Source organism: Urocitellus parryii, chromosome 4, assembly GCF_045843805.1.
Source record: "Urocitellus parryii isolate mUroPar1 chromosome 4, mUroPar1.hap1, whole genome shotgun sequence".
NCBI lineage: Eukaryota > Metazoa > Chordata > Mammalia > Rodentia > Sciuridae > Urocitellus > Urocitellus parryii.
The window spans coordinates 189,137,290-189,160,156 of record NC_135534.1 but is presented as its reverse complement, the minus strand read 5'-3'; the positions used below and the strand labels follow the sequence as shown (position 1 = coordinate 189,160,156).

General features: G+C 34.7%; 1 protein-coding gene across 4 annotated transcripts in view; it reads left to right on the top strand.

Moving 5' to 3' along the window:
• The window catches only part of Lpar1 (lysophosphatidic acid receptor 1), a 160,026-nt gene that overhangs the window by 70,826 nt on the left and 66,333 nt on the right, over nt 1-22,867 (top strand). For all 4 annotated transcript variants that reach the window (XM_077797953.1, XM_026391137.2, XM_026391136.2 and 1 more), the window contains exon 2: nt 22,578-22,736. In XM_077797953.1, coding sequence (XP_077654079.1) covers nt 22,692-22,736 — 45 coding nt within the window. In that variant the 5' untranslated portion in view covers nt 22,578-22,691. The remainder of the gene's footprint in view (nt 1-22,577; nt 22,737-22,867) is intronic.

Sequence of the window (22,867 nt, the reverse complement as noted above, 5' to 3'; positions counted from 1 at the left end):
AGAGGGAAAATTTGCCTTTAATTTTGAAGTACCCATTTCTCTTTCCCTTGCCCACTTTAATTTATTACTCTTGTAACCTGATTGAAGTTTGTTTGGAGCTAGGTGGGGTCTAAAAATTAAGGAAATGATGGTGTATCTGCCCTTTTCTTTGAATTGGCTTCTTGTTTGTAGAACTGATCCCAGCTCTGTACTGTTGTCTCCTGTTTGTCTTTTTCCATGTGATTGGGTGCACTGCACTTGGGAGCTTGACTGTGAAAGAGTTAAAGTTTACCAGTACCAGGCACTGAGATAGGCAGTGGAAGAAATCTGGGTTCATTTTGTTTCAAAATACACCATACCTCAAATAAGTACAAACAGCTGCAATGTGGGCGTGAGGCCAGAAGAAATCAGCGTGCTGCTGTGAATTCCAGCCAGCCGGGTTCATCTAATATGGATCTGAGAGCAGGCTCCATCACAAAACCATAAGACCCTGGGGGGAAGAGGGCCTGTGTATGTCACCCTGGTTACCTCATACCCACCACCAAAGAAAATGGAGTGGATCTTCAAAGTGGTGACCTTTTTGAAACCACTCTCCTTATAACCCTGGAGCACTTTTTTTTGCAATGGGTTGAACCCACCACATTTTGTCTCTTACAGCACAGAACTCCAGTACTGTAAAATGGAGAAATGTGGGAATACAAAAGATTTATAAAGTTGCTGTCTGCTTATTTTGTCTCTGTGACTTACCTTTAAAAAAACTTTTTAAAAAATTTATTGGTTACTTTTAGTTAAACATAACGGCAGAATCCATTTTGATATACTTACACAGGCATGGAATATATCGTATTCTAGTTAGAGTATATTTACACAATAAAGTAGTATTCTGTGACTTATTTTAAAATGGCAATCACATTAACCCTGGTCCTTGGCATGCTGCTTCCTCTCAAGCCCCAGGGAATTCTTGGTCAGATAGAAGCTGCAACCATGGAGCCTGCTTGATTGTCTTTTCCCAGTTTTTTTTTTTTGTTGTTGTTGTTTTTTTAAAGATAATAATATCAACTTAGCAAAACATTTCTTCTTTTCCTTGATAAATTCCTTTTGTGCCAGAATTGCATTTTTGCTATTACAGTACTGTGTCTTTTCTTTGGTCTAGCTGTTAACTGCCTTTATACCCTACTAGAAGTTTTCTGTATGGCATTCTCCATTCTCTGCATGTTTGGAATTTGCCTGGTGTTCTTCTAGACCTGGCAGATGGCATCTTTCAAGCTGATGATTAGATGGTTTCAAGTCTGAAGAACGGGGCCTCCCAGCTGTTTTTAGATCATGTCTCAGGCATAGTGACTACTTTGTGGTTTAACTATCTCTTCACAGTTTTTTTTTTCTTTTTTTAAAGGAAATAGCTTCTTTTCCTTTCCATTTTCTGTTGCTTTCTTAATAAACAGCTTCAGTGATTATTTTAAAGGGTGTCCACTCTTATACTTAAAATCCTTTCATAATAAGAAAACAGAAGTTAGAATACCATTCCGATAGTTAGTGAGGGCTTCTATTTTTGTTTTCACGGGTAGTTACTAAATCATTCTGAACAGAGTAGATTAATTTTCTCTGCTTGATCTACCTTATTGCTTCAACAGAGTGGTACTGTTTGAAATGGAGCCCAAGGAATTGTTATCTTAAAGAATGAGGCCTGCCTTTCCTTACTGACCCTCAGGTTGGTAAAATCATGGATGTGAGTTCTCAGGAAACTGGGATATTTACATATCTTGAGCCCAGCTGGGAATAATCCATCCTCCAGCACAGTGCTAGTTTTCTTGAGGTTCTCCTCTATACTTACTGTGTTTCAGCAGTAATGCCAAGAGGGATTTCACTGAGGAAGAATGGTGAATACTGAGAACAGGAAAGGAAATGAAATTAAGTACCTCATTATTTTCCCCATGCCAAAGTAGATACTAGGATTGTATTCAACAGGTATGTTTTTCACCCCATTTTAAAACTTGGGTGGGATGTGTAAATCTAGTCTTAGGTTGTATACTGATTTTTTTTTTAAGCTAACTTTTATCTCCAGTTTAATTAGAGGTTATTGAGGAAAACTAGGTTTCTTATTTGGCTCTTGAACTTTGAAAATAAATAGGACTTGCAGATTTTTGAATAGCACATGGTGGGCCAAACAACATCTGGAAGAGATTATTCTCACTCGTAGGCAGAATAATCTCCCATCTTCAAAGAACATAGCACCTTGTCACATTTCTCCTATATTCTGGAAACAGAAGTACTTAGGGCCACATGGCTGGAGCATCTGCCATTTTCTTTGTTTTGTATTGAATGTAAATATATCTAATACTAGGAAATTTCTGTAGTTTTTGAAAATACAGCAAAACTTGATAGTAGAAGTTTTGCTGCCTGGACTGTTTATTATGGTTCAGACTTCTCCTTTTTCTAAAGACCTATTTGACTTCTGGCAACCTGCCTCTTCAACTTTGTGATTTATCTGAGACATCTTTTCCTGTCTTTTCTAAAACCAGGCACATGTGTGTCTGGGATAGTAATGTAATTTGTAACACTAACTTCTTCCCAGATTAAAAAAAATTAAACATTACTGGGCATGTCTGTTCTTACTGTTAGCAGCACCAACAAAACTTCCTTTCATTTAAAACATTTTATTTTAGATGTTTCTACTTCTCTCCCTCCTCCTTCCCAGCTCCCCGCCCCCTGCTGCCTCTGAAGTTTACAGAAAAGTTGCAAGTGTGCAGTACAAAAGTGTAAAGAACTTCTTAGCTCATCCAGTCAGTTGAATGAATTGTTTATGTTGGACTCTATGGCACATGCCTATAATCTCATCTGCTTATGAGGGAGATTGAGGTAGGAGGATCCCAAGTTCGAGGTCAGTCTGGGCAATGTAGTGAGATCTTGTCTCAAATAAAAAGGGGCTGAGGTTGTAGCTCAGTGGCAAAGTGCCCCTGGGTTCAAGTCCCACTACAGGAAAGAAAAAGGAAGGAAGGAAGGAAGGAAGGAAGGAAGGAAGGAAGGAAGGAAGGAAGAATTGTTTATATTTATACCCTCACACTATTTTATATTTCTTATAAACAAAGGTATTCTTCCATACAGTCATAAAATAACCATCAAAATCAGTAAATTAACATTATTTTACCGATTTTTCGATCCCATTGTAGTTTTCCCAGATTGTTATAACAGTATCCTTGATAGCAAAGAATACAATTCAGAATTAAAACAAATGTTTTTATTAATGCATTGTGGTTATGCGTGGAGGTGGGGCTTGTTGTGACCTATTCATGCATGCACGTCACATAATTTACTCCATTTCTAGTCTGGGATCTTGCATTGCATTCAGGAGTCCATTTCCACTTCATTTCTTTTAATATGGAATAGCTTCTCAGGGATTTTTTTTTCCCCATGACCCTGATTATAGGCCAGTTATTCTATAGAAAGACTCTCAGTTTGGGCTTGTTTCATGTTTTCTCAGAATTAAATTTAGATTATGAGCCTTTGACAGGAGTGTCACAGAAGTGATATTCTCATTGCATACTACCAAGTATCACACAATAGCAATTTATCCTGTTACTGCAGATATTTACTTTGATAACTTAATTAAGGTGATTCTTTCCAGACTTCTGTACATAGAGTTTTACCCTTTGTAATTAATAGGTATTTTGTGGGGAGGTGTTTGAGTCTATATAAATATTCATCTAAAATCAAACTTTACTAAAATGAACTCATGATTCAGATGTTTTTCACAGTTATGAATGATGTCTTAAAATTTTTTTTAATATTTATTTTTTAGTAGTAGTTGGACACAATACCTTTATTTCACTTATTTATTTTTATGTAGTGCTAAGGATCAAACCCATGGTCTCTCACGTGCTAAGCGATCACTCTACTGTTGAGTCGCAACCTCAGCCCCTAGTGGATATATTTTAAATGAGTTTCTCTGTCCTTTTCATATGTTCCCGTATTTGTTAAGTGCTGTCTTAATTAGCTGCACTCTATATGAGATGTTCTAGAGCATCATGTACACCATTGACTTCAGCTCTGGAACCAGACATTTCTTCAGAGAGCCTGGTTCCTTTCAATAGAGAATGGTGTTTAGACACCTAGATCTAAGTGCCAAGTGTGCTTATTAATACTGAAGTAGTATATATATATGTATATAGTATATTTGTATATATATACATATATACTATATACATATATACTATATACATATATACTATATACATATATACTATATACATATATACATATATACTATATACATATATTTATATATGTATATATGACTATTTCTGGGTTTTTCACTGTGTAGCACACATTTATAAACCTTATAATCCTTAGTTCATTGCTGTTGAAAAATATGAATCTACATCTCTCTCCTTCTCCCCTGGATGCCCTATCATCTTTCAGGATCTGACATGTGTTCTGGGCTGCTTTTTCATGGGGATATTCTTTTCACCTCAGTTTCTGATACCCTACATTGGACTTCCCTTGCTTTGTTACAAATGTATGATTTTATTTTATTTTATTTGTTGTTAGTTGTTTGTGGTTACATTTTCTTATAAGCCAGGGTTTTCTGTTCAAGGAGAACTGCTGAGTAATATTTCATTATATGTTTATACAACAACTTGTTTATTCACTTGTTTATGAAATGACTATTTCTAGGTTTTGTTTTTATGGATAAACATTGTGCTCACGTCTTTGTATAGATATATGCTTTCTTTTCTCTTGGTTAGATTGCTAAGAGTGAATGGCTGGACTGGATAATAAGTGTATGTTTCATTTTTAAAGAAACTGTCATATTGCTTCCAAACAGATTCTATCTTAGGTTCCCATATCAGTGTGTGAGAGTTACAGACCCTTTATATCCTTAGCAATATTTAGTATGTTATGGCTTTAATTTTATTTATTTTAGTAGCTGTGTAGTAGTATTTTATTGTGGTTTTAATTTGCATTTTCCTAATTGATCTTAAGTTCTTATCTGCCATTTGTATATTATCTTTGGTGAAGTGCCCAAATCTTTTGTTTCTTTTAAAAAATGAATTCTTCAATTTCTTACTGAATTTTGAAATTTCTTTATACACTTTGGATATGAGTCCTTTAATAAATACATAGTTTGAAATATTTTCTCACACTTTGTGACTTGTCTTTCCATTTACTTTGCAGTGTTTTTTGAAGAGCATGTTTTTAATTTTAGTGAAATCCAGTTTTTCAGTTTGTTCTTTATAGATCATCCCAAGTACAAAAAGATTTTCTCTGTTTTTCTTTTTAACATATAAAGAGGAAAGTTTTTCTTTGAATTCTACTTTGGGAGGTTTCAGTCCATGGTTGGTGGACTGTGTTATTTTGGGTCTCTGATTGGCGGAGCAAAGCTGTCTGCTTTGTTGCTGGGATGTAGAAAAGAACTTCTTGTGTTTTCTTCTAGAAGTCTTATAGTTGTAATTTTTATATTAGATCTATGATATATTTCAGTTAATTTTTGTGTGTGGTATAGAGTATTAATCAAAGCCTGATTTTTTAGTTGCATGTAGATAGCTGATAGTTCTAGTAAATTCTTAAATTATATCTAATATTTAAAAATGGAGAAAGTATATCCTTTCTTCATTATATGACCTACTTTACCTCTGTCAAAAATTAGTTATCCATGTAAGTGTAGATTTACTCCTGGATTCTATTATGTTCCATCAATCCATTTGTTTTTCTATGTCCATACTATACTGTCTTTACTATTTATTATCCTTATGATTTCTGTGGGATCAACAGTGATGACCTGATATTAATAATTTGTGTGTTTTCTTTTTTTCCTGACAAATCTTGTTAGAAGATTAGCAATTTTATTGATTTTTTTCACAAGATGTTTCTTTGTGAGGAAAAAAAAATATATATATATATACACACACACACACACACACACATCCACAGTCCTCATTATCTATAACTTCCTTTTTCTCTGCTTTCTTTTGGTTTTGATTAGATTATCTTTTTCTTGTGATAGTGAAAGATGAGATCATTTGTTTGAGACTTTGTTCTTTTCTACTATAGGTGTTTAATGCTCTGATTTTCCTCTTAGGTACTCTTTAGTAGCATCCCACACATTTTGATATATTTCATTTTTATCTTCATTTTATTCAAAATACTTTCTAATTTCCTGGGATTTCTTCTTTGATTTGGAAGATATTTAGAGATTGGTTAAATAGTCTTACAGCATTGAGGGACCTACCAGAGATCTTCCTGTTATTGATTTCTGGTTTAATTCAAGTGTAGTCAGGGAACACACTTTGAATGACTCAAATCCTTTAAAATTTATTGAGAGTTGTTTTATAACCCAGAATGTGATCTATTTTGTATTTTAAAAGAATATGTATTTTGCTGGTGTTGGGTTGAGTGTTCCCAAAAAGTCAGATCAAGTTAATTGTGTTCTCCAAGTCCTCCATATCCTTACTGATTTTCTGTTCTGTCAACTAATGATGGGGGAATTGAAATCTCTAACTATAATTGTGGATGTATTAATTTCTTCTGTTATTAGTTTTTACTTTGTACATTTTGAAAGTCTTATTAGATGCATGAACTTTTAGGATTGTTACATCCATTGATGAATAGGTCATTTATTCTTAGAAAATGACCTTTGTCCCAGTGTTATGTTTTACTCTCAAATGTATGCTGTCAGATATTAATGTAGGCACTTCAACTTTATTGTTTTGTTTTAGTGTGGTATGTATTTTTCATTCTTTTATTTTTGAGCTATTTGTTAAACTGTTTTTACTGTATGGCATTTGTAGAGAACATGGAGTTGGGCTTGCTTTCAGTTCAAACTGAAGACTTCTGCCTTTTAATTAGATTATTTAGACCACTAAAATTTAGTGTGTATCTATGTGTTTTGATATGCTATGTTTAAGATTATCATCTTGCTGTTTCTCTATTTGTCCCATCTGTCTTTTTTCTTCTTGGTATTTGGTGTATTTTATGATTTCATTTTATCTTGTTGGCATATTAGCTATATTCTTAGTTTTGTTTTTAGTGTCTGATTCAGTGTTTATAGTAGGCTTTACTTTCTTCTAGGATACATGTAAGTGTACCTCTTTATGTATAGAATAAGAACCTGAGTAGTCGTATACTATCTTTATTCTCTTTTAATTTTTCATGTTTACCTTTGTAATAAAAATTATTATTATTATTTTTGTTGATTATGTTTTTAACAGCTTTATTGAGATATCAAACATCATATAATTCCACCATTTAAAGTAAAAATTCAATGATTTGGGGGGGATATATTCAAATTAGGGAAATATCACTTCAGTCAAGAATTGTAATCATCCCAAAAGAAACCCATTCCCATCATCAGTTACTTCCTCAAGACCCTGGAAAACATTAATGTATTTCATATAAACAGATCATAATATATGTGGCCTTTTAGGACTAGTTTCTTTCACTTAGTGTAATGTTTTCAAGGTTCATACATTCTGTAGCATTTATCATTGCTTCATACTTGTATTGCCCAATAGTATTTCATTGTTTGAAAATATCATATTTTTATCCATTCAACAATTTGTATCGTTTCCACATTTTGATGATTTTTGAATAATGCTTCTGCAAACATTCTCAGACAAATTTTTGTGTGGATATATATTTCCATTCTACTGAGTCTAGAAATGGAATTATTGGGTTATATGGAAACTATGTTTAATATTTTGAGGAACTGCTGGACTGTTTTTCATAATGGTTGTAACATTTTACATTCCCATCAGCAATGCATTGAAGTTCCAATTTTCCACATACTCACCAATACTTGCTATTTTCTGTCTTTTTAATTATAATTATCCTAGTGGTTGTAAATTGATATCTTACTGTGTATTTGATTTCTGCTTTCCTTATGGCTAATGATACCATATGTCTTTTCATGATTAAGGGTCATTTTTATATTTCTTAGGAAAATAAAATAAAAATTTAAAATTAGCTTATCTATTTTTTATTGGGTTTTAAGAGTTCTTTATATATTTTGGATACATCTATTATCAGGTATCATTTGTAAATGTTCTCTCCTGTTCTGTGGGTTGTCATATCTTAAAGAGATTATATGATAAGAAAATAATTTTTTAACATTTATTCGTTTTATTACCATTTTAATGTCCTTCATTCTTTGTAGAGATCCATATTTTCATCTGATATAACTTTCTTTCTGTCTGATAGACTTCCTTTTTAACATCTTGTGCAGTCCAAAGTCTGCTTATTATGAACTTTTTAATGTCTGAAAACATTTGTGTTTTACTTTTGTTTTTGAAAGTTTCCATGAATATCAGATTCTAGATTAACAATTTTTCCCTCCATTACCTCAAAGAAGTTGATTTCTGTCTTTTTGCTTGTGTTGTTTCTGATGAGAAATCTTTTATCATCCTATCCATATTCCTCTTTGAGCTGCATGTCTTTTTCTTTCATTTGGTGAATTTAAGATTTCTCTTTACCATTTTGTGATGTTTCTTGTGCTTGTGGTTCATTGAGCATGTTGAATCTGTGAGTTTATAGTTTTAATGAAATTTGGAAATTTTATTCTTTATATTTCAATTTTTTCTGTTTTCCTCTTTACTTTAGGAAAAGATCTAAGTAGTCCACTTGAAATTTTCCTGTAGTTTACTAATATTCTATCTTGTCGTCTTCTTTTTTCTTTTAATGTTAATTTTGGGTAGTATCTATTTTTACTATATCATTAGTCTTTTCTTCTGCAATGTCAAATTTTATGTTAATCTCATCCAATGTTTATGTTTTCTTTATATTGTACATTGTATTTTTGTCTCCAGAAGTTTGATTTGTTTTTTTTTAATGTCTTTTACATATCTCCTTAATTTTTTGAATGCTTGGAATATACTTGTAATAAATTTTAATGTGCCTAGTCATTTCTAATGCCTGTGTATCTGTTGGGGTCTGTTTCAACTAAGTGATTTTTTTCGACATTGTGGGTCTTATTTCCCTGCTTCTTTGTATGAGCAGTAATCATTGATTGGATGCCAGACTGTGTGAATTTTACCCTATTGAATGCTGATATTTTTATGTTCATATAAATAATCTCAAGCTTTATTCTAAGTTACAGTTAATTACTTGGAAACAATTTGCTTTTTTATGTCTTGCTTTTATGATTTGTTAGGCATGATCAGGTCAATGTTTAGTCTAGGGCTAATTGTTTCCCACTGCTTAGGCAACATGCTTTTGAGTACCCTACTCAATGTCCCATGAATTATGAGGTTTTCTGGTCCTGCAGATGGGAACAGAGACTGATTCCCAGCTCTGTGTGAGCATCAGGTACCGTTCCTTGTCATTCTTTCAAGTTGATATTTCCCTGGTCTCTGTTTTCTCACATGTGTTCAAAGAAGATACTTGGCATATTTTTGGAGTTTTCTGCATTTATGTCTCCTCTCTGGTACTCTAGTATGTGAGCTGCAGCTTCCTTAAAATTCTGGGATTCTCAAATCTGTCTTTTCACCTAAGTTTCCTGAGTTCTGTCTACATTTCCCCTGGCCTATGGCCTGGGCACTCCTGAGGCAGGAAGCTAGGGCAGTCACAGAGCCCATCTTTCTTTTCCCACCTCTCAGGGATCATTGGCCTGTGTTGCCCAATGTCTAGTTCTTTGTATATTTTATCTTACTATTTTTTGTGTATTTAGACAGGTATATCTAGTTTATATTACTTCATCTTAGCCCTGTACATTCTTTTTTGGCAGAAAATTAAATTGCCCATACCACCTCAAATATATGTATATATTATCATCTTTCTCTATGTGTATGTTCTCCTAAATAGGAGATAAATATTTAAACACAGTTTAATTTTATTGGCTATGTAAAATTGAATTGCATGTAAATAAACAATAGCTCATTTTAATAACTCAGTTGACAAGTACCACATTAGTGGATGTTAAGTTTAGTTCTACAATTTTCCGCTTGCATGCAATTTTGCATTAAATATCCTTGGAGAAAAATCTTTGCTCTTAATAATAGTTTTATAGTATAATGTGGAGTTATATAGCTTCTGATTCAGCATACATTTTAGGATCTTGATGCAATCATAGACACACATGTGTGCGCGCGTGCACACACACACACGCGCGCGCACACACAAATCCATAATGTATTGTAGGAAGATTATAACAAATGCATTGCACCACAGATATTTTGAGTACCTAGGAAACTACATTATGTTTAAACCCATCAGAAAACTGTCTTTCAAATATAACTTTCTAATGTTGAGGTACAGTTTTAAAATCACTATTTATTCACTCAGAATTGATTTTGATGCATTCCATCAAAGGTACTTTAATTTGAAACTACTTGAAAAATGAATTTTAAACTCCCTAAATAATGGAAGATGCCTATGTCAACAGAACCCTCTGTTGTTGAAATACTGTTATTCTGGGCTGAATCACTGTTCCTGCCACAGCCACAGACTTCTATATTCTGACTAGCTGTTTCGACACTTTGTTCCCATCCCCATGTGGTCTCTCTTCTTTCCTCTTTCCCTTCCTGCCACTTATACCAATATGAATATACATATACATATTAATTTCCCTTCTATTTTTGGCTATTCAACAACTACTTCTGATGTTAGACATGCATATACTCTTAGCATACTCTTAGAATGAGGCGTTTTCCTAGAGTCCTCTGTCTGCTATGGTTGGAAAAGTCTATCTTGTCTGAGGCTTGGTTATAGAGGTTGTAATTCTTCTTGTCTTGAAAACTTTGGACTGAAATCACCCCCAACTTGGCTCAGCGGCTCCTATCTCAAACATGCCACAGTAGACATGAATCCACTGTGTCCTTTAGTGTGCCTCCTACCTTAAGGGGAAGTCCTAAATGCATCCATCCTTCTATTGCTCTTCATCCCTGTGCAAAATGGCTGAGAGTCATGGCTTGCTAAGACTAAGAAGATCAGGTGTTTAGACATTGTGACTTCAGGCTATGGAAAGAAACAGGGTAGGATTAAGCCTATTTCTTACTCAGAGACGAATTCTGTTTTTTTTTTTTTTTTTTTTTCTACTTTCCAAGAGGATCTTCTCAGTCTTCTTTATGGACTTCCATTCCTTTATTCCCATTAAAATATTGATCCAATTCCTTCTTTTTTTGCTTTCTTCCTTCATGACTTATCATACTTGCTTGACTTCATTTTTTATTTAACTCAAAAATCTACAGTTCTACCCAATTCTTGATCTTATTGTTCAAGGAGAGATTCTCCCCATTTTCTAAGCATAATAACACAAAGTAGCTTGGCCCTGAGACTGTAAGCAGGGTTTGGGCAATACTTCATTTGCCTTTTTAGTGACTACTGTTCTGAGATTTTTCTATAAATCGTGTCTTACCATTCCTTGTTATTTTTATGAGTTTTGAAACAGCATTTCTTTCCATCAGGAATGCTTCTGAAATGAAAACTGTATGCTTGTCTATCCAGTCTTGAAATCAGGACAGGGAGTTTATTTGTATAATTTTTGACTTATTTCTGCAGTTTGTAGAATATGGGAGTGTGAACTGATAAAAGACTTGTAAAATAGTGCAGACTCGTTAAGTGTATTTCTCTTTTCTGCAGTCCCCATTAACAGGGTGGGCTGGCATGTTCCTTCCCTTGAATGCATCAGCTTTGTGCCATATGGAAAGAAAGATTAACTTTTAGGACAAATGTAAAGTAAAAGCTTGGAATGAGTAGCTGGAGAGATACATGGAAAGAGTTAACATGGAATACTTGTCTTCTTGAGTGGGCACAGAGATTTGATAAATTGTGGTATAAAGGTGTATTAAGAATTGCAATGCAAAAAAATTATGAATGTAATGCACTCCTCTATTGTGTTGTATGTAAGAAATAAATAAATAAACAAATAAAAACATGAAAAACTTAATTGATTTCTCCAGTGCTTTTCCAATTTCCTTATTCTAACACTGCATGTGAAGCAAATGGACTCTGATCACATCCCAGCTGGGCCATTTGCCTCTCTAGTGGTACAGGCAACTCTGGTAAGAATGGTAGCCTAGGTAAAAAGGTTAGTGTGGTTGTTCCTTGGTCATCCTGTTTTCCTCTTTCCTTCCCTTTTGCTACTCTAAAGCTGAAATTGTTATTTTTATCAACTTTAAAAATAAGAAGTATTTATTAGCTCCTTTCTCAAAATGTAAAGAATTTTCTCCTCTTATGATTTTCCACTCATCAGCTATGTATTTCCATTGTATAGCTCTTTTGGGCAGTTATAACTGCATTTTTTTTGTCACCATTATCATCACAGTTATCCTGTGTTTACATGGACTGACAGGCTGTCCATGCTGAAGCAGTATTGAGCATATTATTGTGGTTTGTCATATGTATAGCTGCATTGTGACGTCAAGTAGATTTTTCAGGGTGAAATATAACCAAATTATAATTAGAAGTGTCTATTTGTTGCAATTACAAGTAATAGCAGTTACTTGAATGGAGATTTTTTGAGTTATTCCATATTTCTGATAGAGTCCTGAAAATAGTCCTTTGTCTTTATTGTTATTGCTGAATGAGAGCTATGTCTGGCTCAGTTGTTTTTACCTTGAAATTTGATTTTTTGCCCTACTTGATTTTGTTTTCCTATAAAATTTCAGTGACTTAGACATATGTTTCAACTGTAGATCATTTGTTTAATATTTTTCCTAGAAGCTGCAGAATTTTTTTTAAGTTGTGGTAAATTACATATGAAGTCTGTACTCTTAACAATCTACCTATACAGTTCAGTAATGCTAAGTACATTCACATTGTTGTGCAGTATCTTCATCTGTCTTCTGTTGCTATAACAAAATTCTGGAGGCTAGGTAAATTATAATGTGGCTCAAGCGGTAATGCACTTGCCTGGCATGCGCGGGGTGCTGGGTTTGAACCTCAGCACCACATAAAAATAAAGATGTTGTGTCCACCAAAAACTGAAAAATAAAATATTAAAAAATTCTCTCTCTCTCTTCTCTCTCTCTCTCTCTCTCTCTCTCTCTCTCTCTCTCTTTCTCTCTCTCTCTCTCTCTCTCTCTCTCTAAAAAACAAACAAACAAAAACCCCCAGAGGTTTATAAGGTAATTGTGATTTTTGTGGGTTATCTCTGTGTCCTCTATTCTGTATCATTGGTCTACCAGTCTGTTTTGGTGCCAATACCATGCTGTTTTTGTTACCGTTGCTCTGTAGTATAGTTTAAGGTCTAGCATTGTGGTGCCACTTGCTTCACTCTTCCTGCTAAGGATTGCTTTAGCTATTCTGGATCATGCATTGGAGAAAAGATAGCCTCTTCAACAAATGATGCTGGGAAAACTGGAAATACATATGCAACAAAATGAAATTAAATCCCTATCTCTAACCATGCACAAAACTCAAAGTAGACCAAAGACCTAGGAATTAAACCAGAGACTATGCGTCTAATAGAAGAAAAAGTAGGCCCTAATTTTCATCATGTGGGATTAGACCCCAACTTCATTAATAAGACTCCTGTAACACAAGAATTATAACCAAGAATCCATAAATGGGATGGCCTCAAACTAAAAAGTTTCTTCTCAGCAGAAGAAATAATCTGTGAGGAGAATAGAGAACCTACATCTTGAGAGCAAATTTTTACCCCTCACACATCAGATAGAGCACTAATCTCTAGGGTATAAAAAGAACTCAAAAAGCTAAGCACCAAAAAAACAAATAACCCAGTCTATACCCAAAGGACTTAAAAACAGCATACTATAGGGACACAGCCACATCAATGTTTCTAGAAGCACAGTTCACAATAGCTGAACTGTGGAGCCAAACTAGATGCCTTCAGTGGATGAATGGATAAAAAAAATGTGGCATATATATATACACAATGGAATTTTACTCAGCAATAAAAGAGAATGAAATCATGGCATTTGCAGGTAAATGGATGGCATTGGAGAAGATAATGCTAAGTGAAGTAAGCCAATCCCCCCAAAAACAAATGCCGATGTTTTCTCTGATATAAGGAGGGAAGGGGAACATGGGAGGAATTGATGAATTCTAGATAGGGCAGAGGGATGGGAGGGAAAGAGAGGGAGCAGGGGATTAGCAAGGATGATGAAATGTGATGGACATCATTATCCCAAGTACATGTATGAAGACATGAATTGGTGTGAACATACTTTATATATAAACAGAGGTATGAAAAATTGTGCTCTATATGTGTAATAAGAATTGTAATGCATTCCACTGTCATGTATTTAAAAATAAAATCAATTAAATATTAAAAAAGCAAAAACTCCAGAGGTTTATTTGGCTCATGGTTTGTAGGCTGCAAAGTTCAACATCAAGGTATGAGCATCTGATGCCGGCCTTCTGACTGCATGATAGAATGGCAGAGGGCATCACATGGTGAGGTAAGAGCAAGTGTGACTGTGTGGGCCTCTCTCTTCTTATAATGCCACTAGTAAGGGGAATAGTGGGTAATTATATTAGTCAAATTATATTGTTAAATTGTGTGCATGTACAAATATATAAACAGAATCCCACCATTATGTACAATTATAATGCACCAATAACAAAATATGGAAAAAAATACAGCCACTAGTGCCTCATGACCTCATCTACTCCTAATTCCTTCCGAAAAATCCCACCTCCAAGTACATATGAATCTCAGTATTAAGTCTCCAATACATGAACTTTTGAGGGACACATTCAAATCATTAGCATGAATCCCATCTCTAGAATACTTTTCATCTTAGAAAGTGGAAACTTTCTAAGATGCCCATTAAAAGAATTCCCATTCTACCATCCTCTCTCAGTCCCTGGCAACCACTTTTGGATTTTCTGTGTCTATGAATTTGATTTTTGTAGGTACCATATAACTAGAATTGTATAATATTTGTTGTTTTTGTGTCTGGCTTACATCATTTAGCAAAATTTCCTGAAGGTTCATCCATGTTATAGCATATGTCAGGATTTTCTTCTTTTTAATGTCTGAATAATATTCTACAGTATGTATATACCACGTTTTCTTTGTGTGTTCATTGCATACTTGAGTTTCCTTCTGTCTTTTGAGTATTGTAAATAATGTTCCATGAAAAGGGTGTAAAAATAATTTTTTGAGATCCCATTTTTAATTCTTTTCGAAATATATCCAGGAGTGGGATAGTAGGATTTCTGGAGCCTATGGTAGTTCTATTTTTCATTTTTGAGGCACTCCATACTGTTTTCCACAATGACTGTACCATTTTATCGTCCCACCAATAGTGCACAGGGGTTTCAATTTCTTCAAATTCTCACCAACAATTATTTTATATTGTTTCTTTTTCTTTTTTTGTGTGTGATGGCCATCCTAATCAACATGAAGTGATATCTATTTTGCATTTCCCTGATTATCAGTGACATGGAGCTTTACTTCATGTTTGCTGGTCATTTGTAGATCTTTGAAAAAATGTCTACTCAAGTCTTGCCCATTCTTTAATTAGATTATTTGGGGCTTTTTTGTTGTTTGTTTCTGAGGTTGGAGTTAGAAAAGTTTACTTTCATTGGTAATTAATTTGTTTCTTTTGTTCTTTTTAAGTATGCCAGTTTTTCTTATATCGAATCTTCATTTTCTGTGCCATATATTCATAATTTCTAATCAACCCAATATATTTCATTGTTTTAAAAAATGTGCTTTTTTTCCCCCCAAAACTAGCCTTCCATAGCATCAAGTTGAATACACTTGTGTGGCACTTCTGTTTTTACTAGCTTAAATTTTTTTGTTTTAGCAGTGATGGTCTTTTTTTTTAAGTCATAAATTTGAAAATGTCAAATAGCTTCATGAGACTTGCTCAGAAAAAGGAACTCTATTCCTTTCTTAACATTTTGCCTTCACTGGAGCTACCATTTTCAGTTGAGTTAGCTGCCTTGATTGGTATTTTCATCAAACCTCTATGATTTTTGCTTTATTAAAGAATTTTTTTGAATTGCGTATAATATGTTGCTTTGAAATAAGTATGTATTTTGGAATGTTCAGGTTTTTGCTTCTCCTTTTTGGTTTATAAGTTGTAAATATTAATAGATTTTCCATAGGTTAGATGTGCCATTACGTCTATTCTTATCCCACACCTCATCATGTGGCTGTGACTTTGCCAGTCTTCATTTTTAGTGTGATGATGAGCTTGTTAATGGCATTCACACCTGAGCCAAGTTGAAGTTTATGAGTTCTTTTCCTTTTCTGAAAACTTTCTGTTCTCCTTTTATTTATTTTTTAAATTGTATTTGTTCTTTTTTAGATATACATGACAGTAGAGTGTATTTTGACATATTTATACAAACATGGAGTATATCTTCTTCTAATTAGGATCCAAGTCTTATGGTTGTGCATGATGTGGAGGTTCACCATGGTGTATTCATATATGGACATAGGAAAGTTATGTCAGATTCATTCCACTGTCCTTCCTATTCTTGTCTGCGCTCCCTTCCTTTTCATTGTTTTTAAATATTCGCTTAGTTTTCTATGTACTTATTTCTCATTAAATCCCAAACTCTTTTAGTTGTAGAAATCTGCTCTTAGTAGATCCAGATGGACAGTTATTCTGTCAGGGGTACCTTTTGAGTCTCCTTACCTACCAGCCAGGGATCTCCCTTCACATATTCCAGGAATTCCCTTGGCCTTTTTCCTGTGTTGGATTCCTATGACTACCTTTTCCTTGTCATTCTTCCCAAGGAACGTCTTCCAGTAGAATTCCAGGTTGTAAATTACTTTCTTCATCATTTCTCCATTATGTTCTGGTTTCCAGGCTTGCTATTGAGAAGATCAAAAATTTTCTGATTTCAAATCATTTGTTATCTCACAGGATTTTTTGAAATGCTCAGAGTTAAAAGGAAAAAACTCACAGTGATGGAGGATGTGCTAGGTGGATGTGCAGATGGGTGTCAGTGGACCCTAATGCTCTACAAATGTATGGCCTTCCATTTTAGAAAACATTTTGAGTTATTTGATATTTTTTTTCCTTCTGTTTCCTTTACTCCTTCATTCTGCAATTTCACCTATTAGATTCTTAGATGGTCTTGGCTAGTTATTTTCCTTTACTTTGTTTTTTGTTTTATACTTTGGGCACCTTTAAAGATTTATATTCCAGTCCTTCTGAGTTTTGAATCATTGTTTTTTAAGCTTGCTGTTTTTGTTTCAGTGAGTGCAGTATCTCTTTCTTGTTGTTACTATTATTGAGTATTTTCATTTGCTCAGATTCCAGAAAGAAAAATCTTCTGTAACGCCTTAGATGATGTAAGTCGGGTATCAGATGTTATTTTGCTAAGAAAACTAAGTTATAGTTATAACTTGCTTATATCTCATTTTTTTTTTATTTTCCAGGTTTGGGGGACAGAGGTTTTTTTCTGCTTGTTTTTGCCAGATTGTTAAGTCCTCTGCAGAATGATATAGAAATTTCAAGTCTGAAAAATTCCTGTTTGACTTAAATTGTGTATTGGTGTAACAGCTTTCTAAAACTGGGATAAACTTACCCTTTCCTGTTTCCAATGATGATGTTTCCTTTCTTCCTTTAGTACTTTTTGTTCATCTTTTCTCTTTGTTTTGGAGTCTGTTAAGTCTTTGCCCATGTAGCATTTTCCCACATGGGAGCTCTGCATTGTCTTCTGCTCTACTAGTTTATTTTCTGCTTTATCGATTGCCTTCATTCAAGCCCATAAGTCAGATTTCTTTTCTTTTCCTCTTTTTGGTTAATGCATACTCTTTTTTGATCTTGCATCTCTTTCCACAACCACCTGTACCATGGAAGATGCTACTATGTCCTCAGCAACTTTAAGACCATGAGCTAGAAATTTTCTGAAGTTTTCCCTTTTAAGTATATTTACTTGAGAAATAAGTAGTACACTTATTTCTCAAGTAAATATTTGCTGTGATTCTAGAGTCTTCTGTTATTTTGACCTATAATTATATGTCTTATTGGCCTGGTAAATTTGTGTTTTTCTCTGTTGCTTATCCTTGGAGACCAAATGTTATGCATATTCAGTCTCAGGTATTGCACTCTGTTTTTTTCAAACACTTCTATGAGTCATTGCTTGACTGAAATCCAGAAGAAGGAAAAAGGTTAAGGTTTGTAGTAGTTTAATTTACCAACTAGAAATTCATCTTCTTGTGAGGCCTGGGAGGAAGCCAGCATTGGCTCCATAAGTAATCAAATGGAAGTTTGCCTCAAACCAGAGACTTTCTCTTAGGTATTTGGTGTGGCACTCAGTAATTAGCAAGGGCATTGTCACTTGGCATGGCTGCTGTCCTCAGAAGCCAGCTAGTAGCATTCCTTTTTTCTCACGTGTTCTGGGGCAGTCTTCATGGCCCTATGTAAATCAGAAGTGAATGCAGCCAGAGAGTACTCACTTGGCTGGCTTCTGGAGCCAGGAGCACTTTTTAAAGAGGTAGTGCATTTTACATGTTCTCCAGCTTTCTCCTGGCTTAGTCCCCTTTAGGCCTTGTCCCTCTGTATTGAGGGCATCCTTCCAGGTCTGTGGAGTTTTCATTTGCTTATTCTCTGTATATGCAGTTCCAGTTTCACATGAAGGGGGAATGGTGCCTTGTTCTTTTGTAGACCTCCCCCAGTGTTCCTTTCCAGTACATAATTTTGGAGATTTAAGCAATAATTAGGATCAATCCAGGGGTAGTTTTTGTGACTGATTCAGATATTTCCTATTCTTACATCCAGGTGATCATTTCTCTGGTAACCTGTCACAGAGGAATGATTATTTGCATAGTTTTCTTATTTAGAAATTATATTTTTTCTAAAATTATACTTGTCATTTGCATTATCCTTGCTATTTCATTTCATTTGCATATATTTTTCATTTTTAAATGATAGTCTAGATATAATACTATACTATGCTTCTTTATATAAGAAATAGTTTCACATCATTCCTTAGTGCTTATGTTCTTAACCCCTCCCTTTTTTAAAATTTTAATGGTAAAATAAATGTAACATAAAACTTACCTCTTTTGAACATTTTTAAGTGTACAATTCAGTAGCAATTAATTACATTCACATTGTTATATAAACATCACTACTTTCCACTTTTTTAAAGGTAAAGATTTTTTCCATATATTTATTTAGTTAGTTGTTGATGGACCTTTATTTGTTTGTTTATTTATATGCAGTGTTGAGAATCGAACTCAGTGCCTCACATGTGCTAGGCAAGCACTCTACCACTGAGCTACAACCCCAGCCCTCACTACTTTCCATCTTTAGAACATTTCCATCATCCTAAATTGAAGCTCTCTATGAAACACTAATGCTCCATTCTTCCCTCCTCCCAGCCCTTGTACCTCTATCTCTACTTTCTGTTTCTATGAATTTTTATGTTTGTATTTTATGCATATGATTTAAATTGTAGGGGTAATTCATATTGCATATTACATAATCAATGACTGTAAGGATGGATAATCCAGTGAAGAGATGACAAAACTCATCTTTTCAAAGTAAGTGATATTAGAGAGGTAGTTTATAGTTTTGAGAAGAGTTATATAGATCAGAAAAATGCCTAATGGAAAATGGAGACAACTAGGGAAGGAAAGAAGGAACAAAAGTCATGACCCAAGGGCAGCTGAAGAAACTGATGTCAGTGGGGAAAACCCACACTACTTTGTGGTTTTCAGTAGCTAGAACACAGCTTAGGAGCTCATGCAAAGGAAATGTAGTCAGGTTGATGGTAGGTTGGAAGAAAGATGGGACTGGTATTCAAGTACTTGGAAGAGTTAAAAGAAGGGTATTTTTCTTTAAAAGTTCTTGGTCAACTCCATAGTTGACCATGGGATTTTGGTCAGGTGGGAGGGTCTAGTATGTCAAAGTGAACCAACTTCCCCTGCTAGATAGGGGCATTTTTACTTAGGACATACCTCGTTTTTCCATGATTTGGGCAGTTTTATGAATAAGTTGGCAAATAGATACGTGATAATTTTAGGACATTATTCCCAAGAGAACACTGGTTTATATCTTTAATGTTGTTTCGCCCTTACTTTTTGGCAGAGTCAAGTAATCATGCACTGTTTTATAAAGAGTGCTTGTAATGTGCTAACGAGTTCAACAAAAGTCTTGAAACTAGACAGATCTCAAATACTTTATGGGAAAGAAGTTAATTTTACATCTTATTTTCTTTCTAAAAATATGAATTGAAAATCTGATTAGGCATCTCAAGTATATGAAACATGAAATAAGGGGCACAGAGTTTTATATAGTGGAGAGAAGCCCAGGGTTCTGTGTCACAGGGTCACTCCACAGGCTACCTAACTTCCATCTTGCCTTCTGCAGGACTCTCTGAAGTTTTTCCTTTAAGATATTCTGTGCATTTTTTTTATCTCCTCTTAATTCTCATTCACTTGGAGGGTTGGTGTATTTGAAAGGGGCTGGGACTTAGAGTCAATCCTGGCTTAGGTCTCAGCTCTCTTCATTCCTGCTTGTGTGGTTGTAAGTATGTCGCACAACACTTCAAAGCCTCAATGTGTCCTCTGAAGTGAGCTAACAGTGTCTGCCTTGGACTCTACGTGCTATGACTGCTCCAGAATTCAGTGTCCCATGGGCTCTCACTGAACCCCAGTCTTTCTCTTGTTGACTATCAGCAGTGATGCCATAGAACATATTGGTTTAGTGGGCCATATTCTTTCCTTGTTATAGGCCAGGTCTCTGTTTTGCCCTTTGAATAGTTCTCTACACTGTGAATATTGAAAGTATCTAAATATCTTCAGGTTATATTGATTGACCGAGATTGACTGAAATGAATTGGAACCAAGAATATAGTATGATTGTTTAAGGGTGGAATATTGCTTGCTTTTTTTTTGGCTATCATGATATATTTATGTATTCATATGTCCATCTCAGCATAAAGCAAGGCAATGTGAAGTGTAAATACCTAAGGAGGAGAAAAGAGAAACAAAAAAGGGATTAGCACAAATTGACTCTAAGAATATGTTCAGTGTAAAGCAGTGCATGATGGGGTCTTGTAATTCCCTTGGGGTAGGCTTATCACTCTGGAAGCCTCATGAATAAAGAAAGGCATTTCTGTATACATACCCTGTTTCCTGGGCTGTTCATTTAAATTCACAGTCTGATACACAACAGGTCTTTTATTCCCTCTAAAAAGGAGGACTAAGGATGTCAGTATTGTCTCAGAGCAGCTATAGAATTCAGTGTTGATTGTCCTGCTAAAATAGCTTGAGAGATTTATAATTTACTTTTTAATAAAAATTATCACTTTAACAGAAGAGCATAGGAAGTTTCCACAGTTCAAAACAATTAAAGCTTAAAGTGATTGAACCTATAACTTGAAGGATTAATACATGAAGACAGAATAAAATAAAATTTAAGAGTTCATAGAAGTTGCTGTGAAATCTAGGTCATTTTTAACAAAAGCAGCTCTTCTGAGCTTGTGACTTGTCTGGTATCATTGAGCTAATCTAGAGTAGCACCAGAGGATTTGGGGTCAGAGGACTCATATTAACTGTCCAACTTCACTATTCCTTCTACAGAAGACTTGGGTCATATGAACTCCAGTTTACTTTTACTATTTTGAAAAGTATCATTCTCTTAGAGTTTAGAAGTATTTCAGGCATCACCCTGCATGTTAGTGGAACTATATGTTTACAGCAGGAGCTGACTAGGTCTTTTTCATTATGTCCCTAGTTTCCTGCAGATGTTCCATAAATATCTTGGAGTGCTAAAAAAAAAGGAGATAGGAGATTACTAGATGGGATGAAAACCATCTAAAAATGAATTTTTTTAAAAAGTGAAAGAATTTTCTTAATTTCTTAAGATGAAAAAAATTCCCCTTCTGAACTAATTGCAACATTGAAACTATCATCTCAGTGTTTTAATAGAACTGGGGCCATGCTCTCCTGCTGGGAACTTAGCATCTTTCTAAGTTTTCTTAGTGAACATATTAAGGAGAGAAAATTTTGTTGTATTTTGTGCTTATTGTGCATCTTCTCCTGGAGTATGTCAGGACTGTAGGAATTCTTCTTCCTCACACATATGGAAGTGTGTGCTCTATTCCTTGACACTGGGTGTCTTGCCTGTCTTAAATCTTGGACATGGTGACCAAGTTGTTTGAGGAAACATAAACAGGGATCACATTGACTTTCTTACTTTTCATGCCAGACTGGGAATTGGGGTTGTTTTTGCTCTAGTTCTGGCTCTTCTGTGAACTAAATAAAATGTTCAATTATTTGGTCCCTTCTCTTCTCTGAGCTTCAATTATTTTTTCATCTGTAAATGGGTATAGTCTAACCACTTGATGTTTTTTTCTCTTTACCCTTTGTATATAAACTATCAGCTCTCAAATGGGGATCATTTTTTTTTCTTTCTAGTTTGTTGTTTAATGACTGGATGGCTTCTCCTCCTCATCATCTCTCTAGCTTGGAACTACCTCCCCAGAACTTCTAGTTGTTATGAAAAGTTAAATTTAAACTTTTGAAAATACATCCACTTAATATCACTAGGACAAATGATACAGAAGTCATGGCTTTTAGATATTGGAGTTTTCCTATTGGATTCCTGTGTTTCTTGCTGTAGTATTTGGCACTTGGTGTATAGATTTTTACTTCCTGTAGCCAATGGTACTTCACTCCTTGCACCAGTCCTCTTGCACTAATTGTGACTTTTCCTGTCTCTTTCTAGGTTCACAGTGTCTCCTAGCATGACCCTGATCTGATCAGTGACCACAAGAATTGGCTTCTGTCTTTGGCATTGTAGTACTGGGGCCTGATCACCACCTACCGCTGCAGAGCTGTCATGGCTGCTGCCTCTACTTCCACCCCTCTGATTTCACAGCCCCAGGTAAGTAAGTAATTCACACTAGCAGAGATTTGAGCTGATCATAGTTTTCATGAATATTTAAATTGAGTTTCAGAAGGAGCGTTCGACTGTAGAGATTGTGTGCATCTCTTATGATTTGGTGGGTGCTTGGA